The sequence below is a fragment of the Chaetodon trifascialis genome, chromosome 3 (genome assembly GCF_039877785.1).
Source record: "Chaetodon trifascialis isolate fChaTrf1 chromosome 3, fChaTrf1.hap1, whole genome shotgun sequence".
NCBI lineage: Eukaryota > Metazoa > Chordata > Actinopteri > Chaetodontiformes > Chaetodontidae > Chaetodon > Chaetodon trifascialis.
The window spans coordinates 18,964,806-18,980,246 of record NC_092058.1 but is presented as its reverse complement, the minus strand read 5'-3'; the positions used below and the strand labels follow the sequence as shown (position 1 = coordinate 18,980,246).

The following is a 15,441-nucleotide window of genomic DNA, read 5'->3' as shown; positions in this document are numbered from 1 at the left end:
TTTTCCACCACAGTTATGTCCCAGCTTTCTTTCTTTATTTAACAAAATAGAAAATACAATCCAAGGTTACATTCGTAAGCAAATGTTTAGCAAATTATATCTGAAAATTGCACCAAATTATTTGTTGATAGTCAAACATGTCTTCATCAGGTGGTGTTGTGTTTGGACATTGGACCAGCATCCTGCCTACCACACAAACAGGGCAGCGGCATCACACTGTTTTCTTGACTCCTACAATGCAGTGCTCCTGCATTATTGATTACAAATTCTTAGAGTTTTTTTATGTTGTTTTTTTTGTTTTTTTATTGGATTAGCAGTATGGTGCAGCACTACAGTATGTACTTCCCTTGACATGAAGGAACAAACATGCCAAAGGACGATAAAGGTTGCTGAAAGCAAAAAGCACAGCAGATGTTTTTGAGCTGGTAGTGAGCTTCTCAGGCACTACTGAGGTAATAAAGGCCTTTATCACTGAAGACATATTAACATGTCACATGAGGAAACTCACAGGTGTCAATAAAAAGTGAAATGAATAATGACTGAATTCTGTTTACTGTCAAGTCAAAACGTCTCCTATGGAAAACAAACCCCTATTACCAACCACTTCTACTGTCCACACTCAGTTAACAAGCAAGATTTACTGCATGATATTCATAAGCTCATGTGAATACAAAGAGAACAAGTATCTCCTCAAACCGATCAAGCAGAATAACCAACTTCAGCTAAACGTCAGCATCAAGCTTTAATACATGTTAAAAGGCACATTCCACAAAAAGTACAGTCTGAGCATCAAAATAAAACATTTTGACACACGCATCACTGGTCAGTTAGCAGACAGTTAGTCGTAGCCTACAGGAAGCAGCACACACTGATAGCATCAGCGGTGCTTCAGTCAGTTAAGCTGAAATGGATATGAGATTAAAACAGAAAAGCCCAAAAAGTGAAACTAAAAACATCAATTTTGTTTTTTTTAACTTGAGGACTAATGATCAAAACTGTAACAACTGATCATTCAAATTCACTCAGTCACAGCTGAGACAATTTATTCAACTTGTGCCGCTTCATGTAACAGTCGAGGCTTGGGTAAGACTCCCCTCTGGGTGGTGCTATTGAGCCGTGCACAGTGGGTCAAGTCCAATCTCTCTAGTTTGATCAGGAAGAATGACAGAAAACAAAATCAGCCTTTCGTCGTCTCTCATCCTGACAGTTTGAGGCCTCAGTGTGAGCTGTTTTTTTAACTGGTTTTCACAACATTTTCTTTCTCGCTGTCTCTGCTGCCAGGACAGACGGCAGCGTGGAGGTGTTCGGTTTGGAGCGCAGCCTCTGGACCAGCCAGTGACTCCAGTTTTTATTGTCATTTCCTCACTTAGAAAATTTCTGCATCTCTGGAAGAAGACAAATCGAAGTTAAGGAGGGCGGAAAATGAGGAAATTCATGCTAGCTGACTTTCGTGTGTGTCCGTGTGTTACCTTTGTCAAGATCAATAACTTTAGGTTGAGTGTTCATGTGGACCTTCTCTTTCAACAGGTTGTTCTTGTAGTCTAAAACCACACAGGGAGAAAGTCAAAATACACACACGGTCGAGACTAAAGCCTCTGTGTGTTTACACTGTGCTCCTTCCTCTAACTCACCAAATCTTCTCTCCTCCTGACTGCACACATTCACCTCAGCAACGTCCATCTCAAACTCCTCCGAGCTGCTCTGACTTCTGCTGGACCTGTCCCAAGAAGAGAGAAAGCGCCATCTGAGTGTGTGTTTAAAGGTAAGATTGTGTGTGTGTGTGTGTGTGTGTGTGTGTGTGTGTGTGTGTGTGTGTGTGTGTGTGTGTGTGTGTGTGTGTGTGTGTGTGTGTTCTCGCTCACCTCATGGATGCCTCTGGATAAAACTCTGAAAACACAAGAAATCCAAATGAGATTCAGAAATGCAAATTCCAGTGTAGTGTATCACCTAAACCCAGAGTGAGGTGCTGCAGCTCTGACCTTTGGTTCTACGTCTGCGTGTGATGAGGATGATGATGAGGATAATGAAAGCCAGGAGCAGGAAGGAGGTGAGGACGTAGCCCAGAGGCAGGAGAAAGTGGTGTCTCTGGTCAGGCAGGATGACATTGATGACTCGCGGTGATTCAGCCTTAGTGGTGTCTGAGTGGGACAGAAATCACAACAGTCAGCATTTAGTGCCTTTGATCTTCATCTTTCCCCTCACAAAACACATCGATGTGTCATCTTGAGGTTTACAAATGTCATAAAAGGAACCAGACCTTACACTGACCTGGCATTACACACCTCGTGAGTAACTCAAAAACAGTTCATTTGATCCAATAACAGCTCTCACTTGTTGTTATGTCTTCAGTCTCTTTCTGAAGCTCTTTCTGTGGCTTTGCAGATTTTCAGAACTTTAACTTAATCATGTTACGCAACATCAAACAAAACTCTGTCAAACTCTGACTGTGAGCGGCGCATTCGTCTTTTCCTCTGGTGCAACCGTGACCTTGATGTTTGCAGATTCGAGTGAAATGTCTTATTGGATGAACTGTCATAACTTTGGTTGTCCATTAACTTTTCATCAAGCGCCATTTTTTAATTTGTCAGATATTTCACTACATGACCAAATGGCTGCTAACCTGATGACAATTCAGTCAACCTCAGCTGAACTCTGCGTTTAGAGCTATTTAGCAAATGTTAGCAAGCTAACGCTGAGCAGAGATAAATACAGTGTAAACATTACCTTCTAAACATTAGCTTGGTTCACTATGAGTCACTGTGAGCATGCCAGCATGTTTAGATTAAAGCCTAAATAAAGCCAAATATGTTCTTTACTTCTGTGGCACAGCGATCAGGTTACTACTGTACTAAATGATCATTTCTTCAGTAAACAAGGAAACTGTTTAAAGAAGGAAAAGCCCAGTGAAAATCGTTTTCAGTCAGCATGTGGTGCATATGTGTGTGTATTTGTTGTTGCATGTGTGTGAGTGTAAGTGATGCCACGTAGGCTACAGGTAACACCTTACAAATTGTTTTATGTCACTTTTTTTTTTTGGTTTTACATGTGATGACATTTCCTGGCTGTAAAGAAAAGCTAAATGCATTTCCAAGGTGGTGAGGAATAATCTGCCGGTCAGCATCAGGTGAAATGTGCAGTTCTGCAGAGTGCTGAGAAGCAGAGGAGGAGGGGGGCGCCTGGTTTCAGTTTGCCTCATTAAAAAAGTGCAAGGCAAGAAGCAGCTGTGGACCTCAGACTCAACATATTTGAGCCAAAATGAGATCCAGACAGAATGTCGTGCTGTGATTTACTTTTCCTGGCAGTCAAACACAGAAAAGTGAGGAGAGGAAGAGGAGTGAAGGAAGGACAGAGCGGGGTGGAACAGAGGAGGAGAGCCAAGGGAGAGGAAGGGGACGGTTCCTCCAGAGGCCTGCCTCGCAAGCTGAAGCTTGAAAATACCTCGACCGGCGATCCCAAACACAGTCTCCCAGCACATACACAGCTGCAGCGTACATGAAAACAACATGTTCATTAACATTACAAATCCTCTGATCCTGTTATTTAGTTTGAAGCCATTTTCTCCTGAGTCATGCCCAGATGGGAACATATGTGTTTGTGTTTAGACTGGCTGCCCCGTCCTCCCCCTTCCCAAACTGCACTGAGAAATCATTCTGATGGCAAGGAGGGAGGGAGGGAGGGGTGACCTACATCTCTTCTACTCTTTTTCATCAACAGACTCCTCGCCCCCATCCTTCCCTCTCTCCCTCTCTGTTAAAAACCCCTGTCTCCACCTCTCTGTCTCTCTGTTGCTGGCTGCAGCACACAACTTCCTGCTCTTGTCCACAAACTTTACCAAAGAGAGCCCTCTTTCTTTTTAGGGAAAGGTAAAAAGAAAGTGAGATGGAAAAGAGCGAGTGGAAGGAGCGTGATCATCCAAACAAGAGACCCTTGAAGAAGGAAAAAACAGAAAGAAGGCAGGACAGAGGGAAGACGAAGGTGGGGTGAAGAATGTCTCCAGAATGTCAGGAGAGAGCCAAAGTCAACTGGGCAGCAGACAGTCAGAGAGGGCAAAACAAGAGCAGATAAGACTAAATACTGCAGTGGGTTTCTGACGTCTGAGTGCACAGAGGAAGAAACTGTGTAAACCCCCTCCCCATAAATCAGTTATGCATCTTGTTCCTAACCAGTGAAATTCCCATGGCGCAATCCTACTGTATTATTACAGCTCGGGGAGTGAAGGATTAATTGTGTGGGCAGAGCTGGACTTCAGTCTAAAGACTGTATCCGAGAGATTCCACTGAAATGAGATCGGACTTGGCACGCTCTGTGTCACACACACACAGATGGACTCAACCACAGGCATTTCTCTTTTCTAAACCTCTCTCGATGATTTTCCCACATTGATGCATCTGCCATTATCGGCTTTGCTTCAGTTACCTACTGGAAACACATGCAGCAGAAACTGTCTCATTCTGCAAGAATGTGAGGTAGGCAGCTGGCATGCCAACACACCAACCCTCTCTTCTGTCTGCTCCCGCTCCCTTCTGCTTCTCCTTTCTGTTCCTCTATCTAATATGCACTGAGAAAGGAGAACCAAGCAACTAAGAGAAGAGAAACGGAGACCAGAAACACAACACAAACAACCACAAACACACAGAAAGTGTGTGTGTGGAGTGGTGCCATAATGATGAAATAGTGCAGAGCAGTGAGTTGAAAGGAAGGTGAAAGGCGATGGGGGTGAGGTTTGGAGGAGGTTGTGAGAAAGTGTGTGTGGTTTCAGGGGTCTGGCGTCAGAAAAGCTGAGAGTGCAAGAAAAAATTTCTTATGAAACAAACAGAAAACTTCAGAAATAAGGCCCCCGCCCACCCCCCGCTCCTCTCATCTCCTCTTCTTCCTCTGCTGTTACTTTGCTCTTTGGAGAGTCTACGGCACAGACCAAACACAGAATGAGGAAAAGAACAGATGTGTGTGTGTGTGTGTGTGTGTGTGTGTGTGTGTGTGTGTGTGTGTGTGTGTGTGTGTGTGTGTGTGTGTGTGTGTGTGTGTGTGTGTGTGTGTGTTTCTCCTAATTGTACACATGATAGTTTCAATCCACTAAGTTATAAAACATCCTCTCTGCTCAGGCTCTCACACTCGCCTATAACTACTGTAGAGCAGGAAGAGAGATCTGTATGTTTCTGTGTGTGTGTGTGTGTGTGTGTGTGTGTGTGTGTGTGTGTGTGTGTGTGTGTGTGTGTGTGTGTGTGTTACCTTTGTCTTCACTGGGCAGTGCTCTGGCTGGCAGGGTGGTCTGAATCACTGGTGGTTCCACTGTGACCTGAAACACTCTTCTCTCATGTAGGCCACAGTAATGATGGTGGAGGTGGCAGGAATACATCCCCTGGTCAGTGGGCTGTGTGTTGAATGAAAACAGTGAAACACACATGTTCATTACGCTGATTACGCTACATGCCTCCAACAAGCTGTGATTCAAATGTCAAACAGGAGCAAAGAAGCTGGAGTTCAAAAACATGAAAAATGATTGAATGTGCACACTAACATGAGACAGTAAATAAATCATAGTTATTAAAGGTTTCCAGCACTGCTTGAGATTTGCTTACATGAGTAATTTAACCCATTAACACCCAGTTCTTTTGGAGGTGGTCTGCCTAACTTCAAATAAAATAAATTTAGTCAAAAGCCACGCTAGCAGTTCTGTGAACCTGTACTGTACTCTGAGCTGTGCCAATGCTAACCTTAGCATGCTAACAGTGACCATGCCAACGTGCTGCTGTTTCATGCACTATTTAACAAGTTCACATCTTGGTTTAGCCTGTTAGCATGCTTGCATTTGCTAATTAGCACTACACAAAAAGTACAGCTAGCATGGCAAGATTTAAGTTTCATTCATGGACAAACATGTTGCATGTTCACGTAACCTTTCATGAACTAGCAGGATGAAATTTTCTACATGCTAACAGTAGCATCCTTCAGGCAATGAGGAAAAACACGCCCGTGCTGCTCACTTGAGAAAGCCAAGTGCTAGACAGCAAGCAGTGCAGCCTGCATCCAAGAGGAGCTTATGAAAATTGCGGACACCGTGACAAAAACTTTTGGTTTACAAAGAGTAACCGACAATACCTGCATTGTATATCTTTAAATCACTATTTAACTATCGCTATATTATTTGCCAAAAAAAGTTACCCTTATGTAGAATTAATACTCATTTTTGTAAATGGGATCACTTTAAACTTCTGATATTGCAGAAAACTGTTTTGCCGGGAGGATAGATTTTGTGTCAAGTCAGAGCTAATTAATTCTACTTTGACATTTAGAAACAGAAAAGAAGAACAATGTTGGTCTGACTGGCCAGGTGAGTGCTGTGAGGCTGTAGCTGGCTGGAAATCTGGCTCTGTTCCACCGTGTGGGTGTAAAGCCCCAGAGACTCCCGGGCCTGTCTTCAACCTGAATTATCTGATTTATGAGCCCTATCAAACAACACCGGGACCCTTGAGATTCCTTAAGTATGACTGCTTTAACTTTCCCTGCTTGTTATTACTACAAATGGCACAGAGGGACTGGTAGGAAGTCCGTTTGGACAGATTTTGTATTGTTTGTTGGCAGTGTTGTTGAGATGTGATCATCCTAACTTACTGTGGCTGCCAACCTCATTTTCCCAACGGAATAATAAAATTTGACTCGTCGAGAGTTGCATTACTAATGAAACTTCCATATGTTCTGGAAACACTGTACATGTGCACACATACGGCCATACATCCAAATATAAACACTATCCTCACTGCATGGAGGCACACAGTAAGAGAGACCCCAGTGGGAAGTGCACCTCTTGCCATTCCAATATATTTTTACTATGTGCACTGGAGCTATCAGGCTCCTGTGGTGTTTTCTGCTCTGTTACTCTTCTTTCACACACCTGCAGATCAGATATGGCAAGTGAAAAGTCTCCCTCAGAGAAGGCGTGGTTGCTGATGTTCATCTTCCTCTGGAGGAACAGTGGTCCATAGCTACGCTGCTCCCCAGAGGCATACAGGTCCACCAGCCTGTCCGCGCGGTCGTGGTTGACCCCTGGGGACTGACGGTCCCAATGAACCACCTGAAAGCCACCAAGGTAGGAAAGGGAGTTATGTTTTTCAATCAATATCATGTAATCCCTCCAAATACACAATAAATCTAGACTGAGACTGATTGTCTGAAGGAGACTTATAAACTAGCTTGTGCACTGCACTCACCTGCTGGTCCTCCTCCTCGTCACTCCAGTCTGTCCACACATTACGTCGGTTGATGCACGGCAGCACTACGGTACTGCCAAGCAGCACCACGTACACCGCCTTGTGTCCATCCCAGAAGCGCTGCTCCTTACGGCCTTTATGGTAGATGTGCAAAAGAGACAAAGCGAATCAGCTTCCCAGTTGCCGTGTGTTGAAGATGCCGATGGTTGAGTGTGATACATACGTGATTTAGTGACGTTGAGCTGTACTCTGACTGTCTCATACAGGTTGCAGTAGAGATGGTGGAGGTTACAGGAGTACAGGCCTCTGTCGTTCATCGTCACATCTGTCATCACATGCAGGAACACAAAACAGGCAAACATGATGGTAATGTTGATGATAATGTGAACATGACGATAATATATGTGGGAACTGAAACTGATGGCTGGCTGGCGAGTGATTTTTTTTTTTTTCAAAATATCATTGTATGATTTGAAAATGCTTTGATCGGCTGGCGACCGGTCCAGGGTGTACCCCGCCTCCCGCCCATTGACAGCCGAGATAGGCTCCGGCCCCCCCGCGACCCCGAAAGGGATAAGCGGCATAGAAAATGGATGGATGGATGGATGGATGGATGGATGGATGGATGGCTTTGAAAATGGCTGACAAACGAATTAAGCCATTCAAAGGAGATCAGTTATGAAAATAAAAGCAGAGCTGTAATGAATGTGAAAAGAGAGACCAATTCGCTAACAGCGACAGACATGAAAGTCAAAGAGTGAGACCTTTGATGACCAGGGAGAAGTTTCCGTCCCTGAAGGCTGTCGGGTTGAGGCCGGCCCTGCCCAGGTTGTAGGAGTTGTAGATCCTCTGGTCCCCTGCAGAGAACATGTCCAGCACCCTCTCCATGGCATAGTCTGGATGGGCCCGGTACAGATCCCAGTGAACCACCCTCTGTCTGTCCCTCACCCTGTCCCTGGTCCACACCATGCGGCCGCTCACACACTGCAGCACCACCCTCGACCCAGCAGGGGCGCTCACATTGTACCCTGCCACCACCACACTGCTGCTGCTGTCAGACTGACCTGACACTGAAGGACAGAGAGGGTGCAAGTTTACAAACTGAGACATTCAGTGTCAACTAAATCCCAGAGTAGAAATTCATAGAAAAGAATCACAGAGCATGCACAACGAGAAACGTACCTGCAGTGAAGAGGCAGGCCACAGGAACTGAAATAGAAACAGTAAGGACAGTGAACAGGATAATCACTCTAACAGACCCGTCAGGCTGCCACTGCATGTTGTGTTGTGTTTGGAAGAATTAGCCCTGCAGGAAGGAAAGCTCTATAAATACAGATTAACCTCTAACTGATGTGTGTTCAATTCATAGAAAATATTCAAGGTTAATACTGTGGTAAAGGAGACCAGACACAGCCAATTAACTGCAGCTGTTTTTTTGTTTTTTGTTTTTCTTTCCGTTTTTTGAAAAAAAAAAGAAGAACTAATGTCTGATTGAAAACAACAGTGGAAAGTCTACTCTTTGACCAGAATTCATCACATGCAGTTAAGATGTCTTTCACAGTCTTGATACTGACTCAGTAAAAGTCATCTGACAGGAATGTGTGTGTGTGTGTGTGTGTGTGTGTGTGTGTGTGTGTGTGTGTGTGTGTGTGTGTGTGTGTGTGTGTGTGTGTGTGTGTGTGAAGCATGAGGTGGAGAGGAGGAAAAACATGGAGTTAATATAAGTCTGTAAATATTCTGATGAATATTTTCTGTCTCATGTGAACAATGTAACACTTTAAATGCTACTTTATATATTTTATGAAGCTCAGTCAGTTCAAAGAAATAGAGGAAACCGGGGGAAAAAACTAAACTGATATTCAGTATACATTTTAATGGATTTAGTCAGAGCAGTGGAGCAGATTCTGGCCTCAGTCGGCTGCTGCTGCTGCACTGATGCTACGTTATTTGTGCATGCTCTGCACGCACCTGAGCTTTGTGTGAAACAATGCTGCACTAACCAAACTCCAGCTTACTTACTGTGGATGAAGAGGAGAGCCTGCAGAATGATGTCCTCTCTCATTACTTTCATGATGACAATGTTAATGACACGGAGACTCGTCGAGGCTGTACACCGACGCTCAGAGACGCTGAGAGTAAGAAGAGAAGTCTTGTTTATCCATCCGCATCAGCAGCAGCAGGACTGTATTTGGTCAGATTTCAGGGTTTGAAAACAAGCAGCGCCACGTTAGGGCTTCAGTACAGAACCAAACTGATCCCACCCGGGAAATGAAATCCGACACCACGAACCACCCCTCTCCTCCAAATCTTCGTTTATAACAGTACAGCATCTCCACAGATTTGCAAGTACCAGCTGTGAGTGTTGAGGGTGATGGAGGGCACATTTCTTACTCTCTTGCTGTTTTAAGGCTCTTGCTTTCCCTTGGTTGTGACATCGGTTCTAAACCCATCAAACAAACTGAAGTTAGCGTTTTAACTCAACAAAATGAATTTGAATTATAAATAGTGATAGGACACTTTTAAGTAAGCCTAACTCCAGTTTTGAGGGCAAGACTCCAAATATTTTGTCGTAAATTGGGGTATTGGAATACTTTCCTCACTGCTGCTTGATCTCTGCATGCAACAATATTGATAGATTAGATAGGTAACAGAGCAAGGTGGATCATATCAGACTCTTGGTTTTGGAGACCTACACGAGGGTGCAGCTTGGTACTTAAACATCATCAGTTCTGAGGTTACATTTCATAAATCAATCCTCGACACATGTAACCTCTCCATATATTTATTGGCAAATTTGTCCCATTTATCTAGCGAAGGCGCTCAGTATCCACAGGTTTGCGCTGCTACTGCCTGCACCTCGCCTAATTCAGCTCAAAGACGACACCCAGTGGCCGAATCTGCAGAATCACCGTACAGTCCTCAAGACTGTGCTGTTTGTGTCTTTCTGCTTTATTTCTGGCTGTTTCAGGTCTGTTTCTGCATCATGTCTTTTTATCAAGATGGTTGACAACAGCAGGACAAGCAATTGAAGCAGTCAGGTCGGACTTTCCCCTCCTTGTGGCGCTGGCAGAGGATCTAGCAATCCTCGACGTTTCGAAATATTTAGGTAGTTCGTTTAACCTTAAAAGGTAGTTCCCATACCGGGAGTCGAACCCGGGCCGCCTGGGTGAAAACCAGGAATCCTAACCGCTAGACCATATGGGACTTACGTTATCATGCAAATGACAGCCATCTCTTAGAAAGACACTTTAATGATAATGATAATTTGCACATTTCATGTTTCAATTCGGCTGTGTATTGTCCTACTGAGTGTATATTCTGTTACGGTGAAATGCCTTTTCTGATTTTTCTAATCTGACTTGCATGATTGGGATTTATTCTTAATCAAAAGTAAAAGACACTACAGGGTAATTTGTATTAAACCCCAGCGACTATTTCTGTGCAGGTGTTTGATTTCCAGCTATATTGGCAAACACTCGCCAATATTTTCCATTAACAACTTCGAAAACAATTTCAATCCGCGTTCTTTAATTGTACTCCTTATCACAATAGCTTGCCCTGTCATGTGAAATGCTGATTAATGACATTTTTATACTATTCAATTTATATCAGCATCAAATTATTCTGTTGCACAGAGCTTAACTTCTCCTCGTTGCATACTAATTGATATTTAAATATAGTGATTATACAGTGACAACACGGATCCTCAGGGGCAACTCTGCACACGCGGAACTTTCGTTTCCAATTTGTTCACAACCGGCGCGTTTAGGTGTTACACCCCAGACGCTTCCCCTGAAACAAGCGAACTCATTCAAGGGTTTGTGACTGGAGGTAAATGAGTCAAACAAGTGCATTTATTTTGAAGTCTGTAACGGAATTATTGATAGATCGTCTCTTAAATATTATTATAATGTCTGAACGCTGACGTTAGACTTCCATGAGCGTTTTCCGTGCAGTTGTTTATGTGATTAGCCGCGTCTGTTCGCTAGCATGCTTGCTCGGTATCACAGCTAACCCTAGCTAGCTAATCACCCGGTGTCACAGCAAACTCGAAGCAAAGAACCGTCCTCTCTTTTTAAAATGACTTTAAATCAGTTCAAGAGTCTTACAAATACTAATCTTTGCTTTTGCAGGTCCCGGGTTAAACATTAAAAGATGTTTTTGACAAGATCGGAATATGACAGGTATGTGCAACACAAACTGCTTTGTCATTTATTGAGCGCTTCTCAGTGGGAAGAGCAAACTTAAGAGGGCACAGTTGTATGAAGTTGTCTCTGCGGGCAGTTTTTCTTTTTTTTTATTTTGACTGCTCAAGGAAGTTTGGAAGTACTTTTGTTTCCAACTGTTGGTATAACTGTGTAACTCTTGCAAGTAATAAGCTAATAGCTAATCACCTCGCAAGTTATTGTGCTTTCACTTTCGATATCACTTTTTTTTTATAGAAACCTTTATTTAACCAGGAGATAAAAATATGTTTCTCAAGAGTGTTATACTCAAGAAACGCTGCTCTCAAAGTGGTGTCTTATGAAGTGGCGACTTTAAACACTAGAAAACAAACATGAACCCAACTTAATGACAAACCCACTTATTTGTTGGCAGCACAAACCATTTTCCAGCAACACTGAAGTGATAATCATCATTAATAATTATAATAATTCATATCTGTCCTCTAGGGGTGTGAACACATTCTCTCCTGAAGGAAGATTGTTCCAGGTGGAATATGCCATAGAGGCTATAAAGGTGAGTGTTACAAGCTGAGTCATTTCAGTTGATTAAGAGTCTTTATCTGTGTGTTATTTTTTATAAAAACTTGTAAACAAAACTCATAAGTTTTCTTTGGTCTGGCCTTGCTTTCCCAGTTGGGCTCCACAGCCATCGGTATCCAGACATCAGAGGGGGTGTGTCTGGCTGTGGAGAAGAGGATCACCTCTCCGCTGATGGAGCCCAACAGCATTGAAAAGATCGTGGAGATTGACAGTCACATCGGTAAGTGAAAAGAACAGTGTGTCAGCTATCAGCTATACATGTTAAACGAGCCTCAGGTTTGGATGCTGACTGGAGATGAGTCCTTGATCTTATAATCTGTAAGTTAATTTGAGAATGGCATTCGCTGGCCTCTGAGTGAAGAACAGGTAAAAAACTAGTGTGAAAATGGCCAAAAATAAAGGAACTCAAAGGGATATTAAAAAATATAAACTTAACAAAATGATAATCAAAAGTAGTGATTAAAAGTAAATACAATGGTGTAAAATTATTAGCATTTCTAAAAGGGTAAATATACGGAGTAGCTGTTGTGTATCTTTGGAGTTGGTTTTGAAATTCACTGGCTCTTTGCTTTGCTCCATCTTAAACTGAGCATTCAGTGTGAATCGTCATGTTTTGGCCTTACTTGAGGGCGTCACATTACAGTCGTTGAGCCTACAACTATCAAAGACACAAGTTTTTCTTTTAACATTACAAAGAAAAGGCCTGTTTCATGTTGTTAAATTACAGGATGCTTGTTTGCCCTAAGGCCCCTTCAGACACAATACTACAATGGCACAGCTGCGCTCTGAAACCTATTATTTCCAGTGGTTTGTGCCGCACCACAACATCTTTTCACTGCATTGAGCAAAGTGGTGTGTGCAGCCCAGCACCCAAAGTGCAACTCGTTTGAATGTGACTTCAGAGTTTGATCAGGGATATGATCATAATATTGTTCCCTCTGATAACATGCAGTAACAGTTTGACCGAGCTAACTGTTGTTTTAGGCTACGCTGTGAGCAGGACCTGCAGTTTCTTAATTTTCTTTCTTTCTACCTCAAAGGTTGCGCCATGAGTGGCTTGATAGCTGATGCCAAGACTCTAATCGACAAGGCAAGAGTGGAAACACAGGTATGAATGCTGAGCACACTGTCATATAAGCAGTTCACTGGCCTTGAGTTTAACCTGCCGTTAAATTGTGTACACATTCCTCATCAGAACCACTGGTTTACTTACAACGAGACGATGACAGTGGAGAGTGTGACTCAGGCTGTGTCCAACCTGGCACTGCAGTTTGGAGAGGAGGATGCGGATCCCGGTGCCATGGTCAGTCACTTAGTGCATCTCCATGCTGAAACACTCATGCATTCAAACCTCAAACCACTGTGTTTTTTTCATATTCAAATAATGTTTGATGGTTTTCAAGTGAACTTGCATAACCATGTTCTTCTCTCTCTGCTCTGTTACACAGAGTCGACCATTCGGCGTAGCACTTCTGTTCGGAGGAGTTGATGAAAAAGGACCCCAGCTGTAAGGAGAGATTACTGTTTGTGCACCTTACATATTTGAGATTTTAAACAGCAGCATGTTCACCTTTAATTCTGACTTCACAGAGACTTGACGGTTATCTGTTTGTGAATGCAGGTACCACATGGACCCATCAGGAACCTTTGTGCAGTGTGATGCTCGGGCCATCGGCTCAGCGTCCGAGGGAGCGCAGAGCTCTCTGCAAGAGGTCTATCACAAGGTATGGAGCACATGCTTGTTCATAGCTAACAGCAGACTGTGATGTTTGTAAGCTGCTACGTCGTGCTGTCTTGTTTTCAAAGATTTAATGGAACAAACATTCTAGAATTGCTCATTTCAATGCGAGTCGTCTAAAGTAGAGGAAAGTCATGCACATCAGCCTGATTTAAGAGCTGTGTCTTTTCTGTTTGTCCCTTTCTCTCTGGGTTACTGACAGTCCATGACATTAAAAGACGCCATCAAGTCATCTCTGACCATTCTGAAGCAGGTGATGGAGGAGAAGCTCAACGCCACCAACATTGAGGTTTGTTTCTTGTTCCTCACCCAGTTTCTAAATACTGCCAAGGTGTTCGTAGACATTAGAAGGTTGGATTTGCATCAGTGCAGATATCCAGAGCAAACCACATCAGTCGATTTATTTTGTTTTAGAAAACTCTTGCCTGCCAGAGTTGAAATCCCCAGGTGTCATGCAGGCTTTCTTTATCTGTGTCTCCTCTGTAGCTGGCAACAGTCGAGCCCGGGAAGACCTTCCACATGTATTCCAAAGAGGAGCTGGAGGACGTAATCAAGGACATCTAGAGCGGAAAGAACTTGGAAGTCCTGGTTTCAGTTCTGGGCAGGAGAGGACACCTGGGCTGAATGTCACAACACAACCACAACTTTTCCATCAGCACATTTTCCTTGCTGCATTCAGAGTTTTTTGGATTGCTAAAGAGGTTCCTGTTTGTAATGTGCTAATTTTTACTTCTTGTCTCTCAGTATCTGTACCTCTCTGTACAGGAGTCTGACCAGCACTTACAACTGAGCGGCAGGAGAACAGTTGGGGCGGGGCGGGGGGGTTATTTTTTGTTACGAATCAGTACTACAATTAAAGTTGTATTCAGAAAGTGATCTGACTCTCGCCATTTTTGTGTATCTCTTGTGTTGTCTTGTTTCAAGTGTGAAGGTTAAAACTGGGGCTTTATCCTACACTGAGAAATGTCCTTTTTAAACACTTAAGCATCACATCACATTACTCCTGCTAAAAAGGACTGTGTTTGTTTTAACAGTGGAATTTGAAAGTCTGTCCACTGCCAAAAAAAGATGGCATTGTTTAATCATTCCTCAGGAACAAACACTTATGTTTTAGGGGTTTCCGATGCTGACTGTGTAATTACAGAGTAATTGTTGCATGTCATCCGCCATCTCTCTCTCCCCTTGTTTCCTGTCACCAATAAAGGCAAACATGGCCCCCAATAACATTAAAAAACAAACTATCAAAGTATGTACAGTCACGGTTTTGCTTTTATTATCAAAACTTCTGTTATTTTATTCTTCTTTGCATCATTGAATAACGCATCATTCAACTCCTTAGTTTTCCTCACATGGCACACATGAATCATTTATCTCTTCACCCACAAAACTTGGGCTCCATGTATGTCATTTTTAATTAATTAAACTTATGGTAAAAGAAAAGAAAAGAACTTTTGCTATTTAAACCAGCTGATTGCAGATTACATTCCATTATAATTTATTGACTGACAACATCATATATGATCTCAGAGGTCATCAGCTTTTCTCTTGTCTGATAACCTTTTACTGCCTTTGGTCTCCATAGTCTGGACCTGCTAAACCTGTGACTAAAAAGCCATCCACTATTTCAAAGCTTTTTAAAAGTGAACTGTGGGAAAAAGCTGATCCTCCAGACTGTTTGTTCTCTTTCTTGGAATCGTTAAGAGCTTCAAAGAAGAAACTCTCCGTTGAA

At 43.0% G+C, this 15,441-nt stretch overlaps 2 protein-coding genes and 1 non-coding gene across 3 annotated transcripts; 1 reads left to right on the top strand and 2 right to left on the bottom strand.

Moving 5' to 3' along the window:
• Nucleotides 1–13: 13 nt before the first annotated feature.
• On the bottom strand, nucleotides 14–9,461 carry LOC139351426 (matrix remodeling-associated protein 8-like). The gene is made up of 12 exons (XM_070993312.1): nucleotides 9,228–9,461; nucleotides 8,391–8,417; nucleotides 7,973–8,278; nucleotides 7,432–7,533; nucleotides 7,209–7,342; nucleotides 6,893–7,072; nucleotides 5,230–5,371; nucleotides 1,980–2,138; nucleotides 1,863–1,887; nucleotides 1,632–1,717; nucleotides 1,470–1,541; nucleotides 14–1,385 (listed from the first exon to the last, which is right to left on the bottom strand). Exons 1-12 carry the CDS (start codon nucleotides 9,277–9,279, stop codon nucleotides 1,363–1,365), a joined length of 1,308 nt encoding a protein of 435 aa, XP_070849413.1. The 5' UTR covers nucleotides 9,280–9,461; the 3' UTR covers nucleotides 14–1,362.
• An 879-nt stretch (nucleotides 9,462–10,340) lies between these two features.
• Nucleotides 10,341–10,412, bottom strand: trnae-uuc (transfer RNA glutamic acid (anticodon UUC)). The gene has a single exon. It is a non-coding gene; the product is annotated as a tRNA-Glu (tRNA).
• A 563-nt stretch (nucleotides 10,413–10,975) lies between these two features.
• On the top strand, nucleotides 10,976–14,960 carry psma5 (proteasome 20S subunit alpha 5). Its single transcript, XM_070958829.1, has 10 exons — nucleotides 10,976–11,039; nucleotides 11,342–11,392; nucleotides 11,882–11,948; nucleotides 12,068–12,194; nucleotides 13,015–13,082; nucleotides 13,170–13,277; nucleotides 13,423–13,481; nucleotides 13,596–13,698; nucleotides 13,915–14,001; nucleotides 14,199–14,960. The coding sequence occupies exons 2-10, from the start codon at nucleotides 11,364–11,366 to the stop codon at nucleotides 14,274–14,276; spliced, it is 726 nt and encodes a 241-aa protein (XP_070814930.1). The 5' UTR covers nucleotides 10,976–11,039; nucleotides 11,342–11,363; the 3' UTR covers nucleotides 14,277–14,960.
• Nucleotides 14,961–15,441: the final 481 nt, after the last annotated feature.

Excerpts from the sequence above, each read along its gene's own strand:
- LOC139351426 (XM_070993312.1), bottom strand. The coding sequence starts at position 9,279 with ATGAAAGTAATGAGAGAGGACATCATTCTGCAGGCTCTCCTCTTCATC. Across the intron at positions 8,279-8,390 it reads GGCCTGCCTCTTCACTGCAG|TGTCAGGTCAGTCTGACAGC; the intron begins GTACGTTTCTCG and ends TCTGTCCTTCAG. Across the intron at positions 7,534-7,972 it reads CTTCTCCCTGGTCATCAAAG|ATGTGACGATGAACGACAGA; the intron begins GTCTCACTCTTT and ends ATGTGATGACAG.
- psma5 (XM_070958829.1), top strand. The coding sequence starts at position 11,364 with ATGTTTTTGACAAGATCGGAATATGACAG. Across the intron at positions 11,393-11,881 it reads ACAAGATCGGAATATGACAG|GGGTGTGAACACATTCTCTC; the intron begins GTATGTGCAACA and ends TCTGTCCTCTAG. Across the intron at positions 14,002-14,198 it reads TCAACGCCACCAACATTGAG|CTGGCAACAGTCGAGCCCGG; the intron begins GTTTGTTTCTTG and ends TCTCCTCTGTAG.